At 47.4% G+C, this 5693-nt stretch overlaps 1 protein-coding gene across 1 annotated transcript in view; it reads left to right on the plus strand.

The window, feature by feature from the left end:
- The first annotated feature begins 585 nt into the window (after positions 1-585).
- The window catches only part of LOC119428595 (rho GTPase-activating protein 8), a 5693-nt gene continuing 585 nt past the window's right edge, over positions 586-5693 (plus strand). Inside the window, exons 1-11 of the mRNA XM_037696279.1 lie at positions 586-619; positions 1390-1548; positions 3009-3096; positions 3168-3299; positions 3476-3562; positions 3643-3741; positions 3811-3921; positions 3990-4063; positions 4870-4947; positions 5184-5312; positions 5386-5489. Coding sequence (XP_037552207.1) covers positions 589-619; positions 1390-1548; positions 3009-3096; positions 3168-3299; positions 3476-3562; positions 3643-3741; positions 3811-3921; positions 3990-4063; positions 4870-4947; positions 5184-5312; positions 5386-5489 — 1092 coding nt within the window. The 5' untranslated portion in view covers positions 586-588. The remainder of the gene's footprint in view (positions 620-1389; positions 1549-3008; positions 3097-3167; positions 3300-3475; positions 3563-3642; positions 3742-3810; positions 3922-3989; positions 4064-4869; positions 4948-5183; positions 5313-5385; positions 5490-5693) is intronic.

Consider the following 5693-nt stretch of genomic DNA (forward strand, 5'->3'; position numbering starts at 1 on the left):
TTCTCCACAGCAGCTAAAACTCTATTTCAGTAAAATGCTTCAAATCAGGGGATTTTGAAATAATTTTTAAATAAATGTAATCAAATTAAATCAGTTTATATTTAATTATTAAAAGAAACAAACATAAAACAAGAAAACATAAGAATGTTATATTTTACTAAATTATTCTTATATTTATTAAACTTCTTTAATATATTCCTGTTTTATTTTTCACAAACTTGTCAAACTGATAAATAAAATAAAAGTTAAATGAATGTTTGGTTAGTAGTCTCTTTAACTCATAATTTAAATTTAAAAATAAACTTTTTCCTTGTAGAGCAGCTGCCGCTCTGCGCATGCGCAGTGGCACTCCTCCGTGTTGGAGAAAGTTCTGGGTCAGAACCGGTTCTTCAGCTTCCTGCGCGCGCCGCGCTGCTCCAGGTGAGTGTCCCGGATGTTGTCCCGACAGGTGCGGCTCCACGAGACGTTTGGACCGTTTGAACGACCGGTCCCGCGTTAACGGGTCCGGGTCCGGTTCTGGGCTCGTGCTTGGACCTTTTCCTGAGCTGTGAGTGAAGTGGACCTGGAAGTTCGGGCTTTGTGTTCAGAATGTCGGAACTGGAGCAGCTGGCGGAAGTAGGTGAGTTGATTGATTATTGATCAGCATCTGTCGGATCCAGAGAACCGGAACCGGTGGAGCACGGCGGCGGCAGCTTCATCATGTGGGCTTCTGTAGTTCAGTCGAGCCGAAACCGGAGATGACGCAATCAAACAAACCCAGTTTACTGGGTCAGTGGTCAATGAGCTGAAGTTCGGCTGGTTGTTAGCTGAACCCCTGCAGCTGATTTTAGCTGATGCTGCTGTGGATTAGCTGTGGCGGCCATCTTGAATTGGCAGCTTCTAACGCTGGTCATCGTCTGAATATTTCACAGACCTGTAAGGATTTTAACAAACATGAGGGAAACATTATCACCCGCCAGTTGAAGAGGACACAAACAAACAAACAAACAAATAAACAGATTTTGAGCTCAACTTGGAGGTGGTAGTATCTGAGGGTGATATGCATTCCTTTACAAGTTTGTTCAGTTTCAGCTGTTGAACCAGAACCCCTCAGTTCTGGTTCAAACCGGGTCAGAACCTTCAGAACTTTTGTTTGTGGGCGGCTGGCTGTGAGCGCAGCATCACTTCCTGTCTGTGAGCGGGTCATTTCCTGTCTGTTGTCTGTGTTTAGAACAAACTTCCTGCTGAGCCCGTAGGTTCTGCTGCATCTGATCGGGTCCACTCTGCTGTTTACAGAGCGGACAGGAAGTTCTGTTCAGGAACTTCCTGTCCGCTCTAATCTGAATCCAGACCCATCAGTGGTAATTCAGCAGCTGAGTCTGTGTTCTGGTTCTGGTTCTGGTTTCACAGATCTGCAGAGAGAGGATGAGGATGAGGAAGAGCAGAGGAGCGATCCTGATGGTCCGTCTCTTCCCTCCAGCAGCTCCTCGAGTCCTGACCCGTCTCACCCGTCTCACCCGTCTCACCCGTTCTACGATGTGGCCCGGCACGGGATCCTGCAGGTCTCAGGTCAGAGATGCTTTGTTGTCATTCGCACCTCATGGGGTACATGTGGTGGAACAAAATGATGTCCACAGGGTCCCAGTTACATCCAACAATAAAATGTATAAGAAAAACAGTAATAACATCTAAGATATGAACTAAGAAAAACATCAACTAAATATACACTAAGCACTCATAACATAAAACATTGAACATCAGCACAAACATGAACATGAGTCTGTGAGCAGATGTGCACGCATGAACACATCAACATTGAAACAGATCAGCAGCAACATGAAACAGATCAGCAGCAACATGATATGGTTTTTCACAGTGATTATTCTGGTTAGAGATTCATGAGTCTAACAGCCTCAGGGTAGAAGCTGTTCCTCAGTCTAGTGGTTCTACACTTAATGCTCCTCAACCTCCTTCCTGAGGGGAGTGGGGCAAAAAGTGTGTGTGCTGGGTGAGTGTGGTCCTTCATGATGCAGGTGGCCCTCTTCCTGCATCTGGAGGTGTAGATGTCTGTGATGGTGGGGAGACTGACTCCAACATCTTCTGTGCAGCCTTCACCACTCTCTGCAAAGCTTTTCTTTCTGCAGCTGTGCAGCCTCCATGCCACACGTTGATGCTGGAGCACAGGATGCTCTCCACTGCACACCTGTAGAAGGAGGTGAGGACTGAGCTTCCAGACCAGCTCATCTCAGCCGTCTGAGGAAGTAGAGTCTCTGATGATCTTTCTTCATCAGGCTGGTGGTGTTGTTGCTCCAGCTGAGGTTGTTGTTCAGGTGTACACCCAAGTACTTGTAGCTGGAGACCACTTCCACCACAGATCCTCTTATGTTCAGGGGGTGTAGATGTGTTTGTTCCTTTTGAAGTCCACGATCATCTCCTTTGTCTTCTTCTTGTTGATGTGAAGGTTATTCTCTTTCTTTCTTTCTCTTTCTTCAGAGGTACTGTCCCAGAAAAGTTCTGAAAGGAGAATGAGTGGTGTTAGAACGAAAGACACAAAACCCTCCAGGACAACGTGAACTTTAACCTCTTTAGGCTCCTCTCTGTCCCCGTGTGTTGATAATTCGCTGACTCACTGTAACAAATCACAGCATCTAACGCTGACTCAGCATAACGATCTCTGTTTAGTGCCGACTCAGCGTTCCCAGTTTCTGTTTGTATTTGTCTCTAGTTTTTACTCTCTACGTTTCATTTTAGCTCTTGCTACGTGGAAACATTCGGCTTGTTCAGCCCATGGTGGCTGTGACTTTATTTTTTGTGTAATTTATGTTTTTCCAAACATTTCTCTTCATTTATAAAAATTTTCCATAGAAACTCATCTTCAGTTTTGAAACACTTTTCTCTTTACGATCTTTAGCTGCCGGCTGTTTTTGTCTCTTTTGGCTACTTTCAGCTACTAGCTAGATGTTTGTCACCGTTAGCTTTCAGCTTCCTGTTTTAGTGGACACGTCCTGATGTCTCCGTCTCGTCTTCAGGGGACGATAACTACGGCCGGAAGCTGATCGTCTTCAGCAGCTGCTGTCTCCCTCCGTCCCACCAGCTGAACCACCGCCGCCTCCTGGAGTACGTCCTGGACTGGACAGAACCGGCGTCCTGGGCCCGCGGCTGCTTCTCACCTTGTTCTCCTTCTGCAGGTACCTGAAGTTCACCTTGGACCAGTACGTGGAGATGGACTACATCCTGGTTTACTTCCACTTCGGCCTCAGGAGCGCCAACAAGCCGTCTGTGAAGTGGCTGCGAGAGGCCTATGGCGAGTTCGACAGGAAGTAGGTCACCTGGGGGGACGTTTCCATGGAAACGGTCAGACAGTATCCCTGGCTTTTGATTGACGGCTCACTGAGCCTGTTGGAGCTTCATGATGTGTCCAGAGGTGACAGCAGCTAGAGGAACCAGAGCTGCTGTCACCTGGACCAGGTCTCAGGTTCTGCTGGTTGTGTGACAGGTACAAGAAGAACCTGAAGACGCTGTACGTCGTTCATCCGACAAACTTCATCCGGATCGTTTGGAACATCTTCAAACCTCTGATCAGGTGAAAACACACCTGGACCAGTGGGCGGAGCTTCAGCTGCTCTTGCTCCTGACTTTGACTTCCTGTTTGTTTCCTCTCAGTCACAAGTTTGGGCAGAAGCTGAAGTACGTGAACTACCTGACGGAGCTGCGCCACCACCTGAACTACGACCAGCTCTTCATCCCCACGGACGTCCTCAGGTAGCTCCTCCTCCTCTGCCGTTGGCGTGTTCCGCATCACGCGTGTTCCTCATCACGTGTTTGTCGCAGACACGACGAGAAGCTGCGAGCGGCTCAGAAGGGCGGAGCCCCTCCCTCTGTGAAGACTCCGCCTCCTCGGCCCCCCCTCCCCACCCAGCAGTTTGGCGTGAGCCTGCAGTAGTGAGTGTTGCGTAAGTTCGGAGCCCGTGTGCGATCAGCTGCCGGTTCTCTAACGGTTTGTCCTGCAGCATCAGAGAGAAGAACCGGGACGCCACCATCCCACCTGTGATGGCTCAGACTGTGGCCTACCTGAAGGAGAAAGGTGAGGGGCCACCTGACGGTTCTCTCAGCAAAGCATCATGGGACGTGTAGTACACAGAGGCCGTCCTCAGCAGAACTCAAGAGTTAAAATACATTAAAACTTTATTTTATGAAACGACTTCTGAACCCGTGAAGATTAACGACGGATGTCGTGCGACCGTAATAACGGTCCCTGGGAAACGAACGGGTGTTTCAGGCAGATCAAGTTTAAATGAAATAATTTTATTTATTTTTAAATCTTTTATTTCTAAAGCATGAAATAAAACTACAAAAACATTTTGTAGTTTTGCTCAGTTAGGATTCTAGTTTTTACAGATTTTTGGAAACTGAAGAAAACTGATAAATAATTTTGAGGTTTGCCTCTCACCCTGAAATCTTTGTGCATTTCTCTTAAACTTCATTAAACGAACGAGGCCGGAAACATCTTAAACAAAAAAACGTTTGAAATTTTATTTATTTATTTCTGCTTCACCCCCAAGAACGACAGCTGGACAGAACCAGAACCAGAGTCTGGAAACCTGGCCTGTTAGGACTGGTCAAACCTGGATCAGTTAAACCCGGATCAGTTAAACCTGGTTGAGTTAGGACTGGATTTGATTGGTTAAACACTGGTTAGTTAAATCTAGATTACTTTAAACCAGGTTAGTTAAGCCTGAACTGTTTGAGTCTGGGTTACGTAAAACTGTAGTAGTTAAAAATTGGTTAGTTAGTTCTAGATTAGTTTAACTTGGTTTAGTTAAACCTGGTTGAAGGTAAGCCTGGTCTAAATAAACCTGGATTAAGTCCAGATGGGTGTTTGTGTTGCAGGGCTGAGGACTGAGGGGATCTTCAGGCGTTCGGTTCAGGTCCAGATCATCACGGACGTCCAGAAACTCTATAACCAGGGTGAGCGGGGTCTCCCTGCCCCACCTGCAGGGGCTGAACAGAACCAGGTTCTGATTCTGAAGAGAGAACGTCTTTGATCATCTCCTGACGTTAAACTTTATTTTGAAACTGGTTGTGAATCCTGCAGGAGGTCTGAGTCGATCCACATCAAACTAAAAGTTTTCACACAGAAACTTTTGCTGAAACTGGACCAGGATCAAATGTTGGTGTGACCTGCAGCTCTTATCGTCCTCCAGGGAAGCCGGTGGACTTCGATAAGTACCAGGACGTCCACGTTCCTGCCGTGATCCTGAAGACATTCCTCAGAGAGCTGCCAGAACCTCTGCTCACCTTCAGGGTCTACAACCAGGTCCAGGAGCTGCTCGGTGAGTCGGAGCAGCGACCGTGTGATTTCTGCAGGGTTCTGTCTGGTTCTGATCATGTTCCGACGTGTCTCAGGTGTGGAGAGCAGCCTGCGGGCCTCCAGGTGCAAACAGATCGTAGAAAGTCTCCCTGAACACAACTTCATCGTGGTGAGGTTCCTGCTGGGGTTCCTGCACGAGGTGGGTCTGAGGAGAGACGGTCACATGATCGGATTGTTTTAGGAAACGAGTAAAACTTCAAATCTATAATCGATAATTTCACTTTGACTGCCTCGGGAAAGCGTTGTGAACAGGACGCGTGCCTCTAACCCGGCGTGTTGCCTTCAGGTGTCTCGGGAAAGCATCGTGAACGGGACGCGTGCCTCTAACCCGGCGTGTTGCCTT

Source organism: Nematolebias whitei, chromosome 22 (genome assembly GCF_014905685.2).
Source record: "Nematolebias whitei isolate Nwh7 chromosome 22, NemWhi1, whole genome shotgun sequence".
NCBI lineage: Eukaryota > Metazoa > Chordata > Actinopteri > Cyprinodontiformes > Rivulidae > Nematolebias > Nematolebias whitei.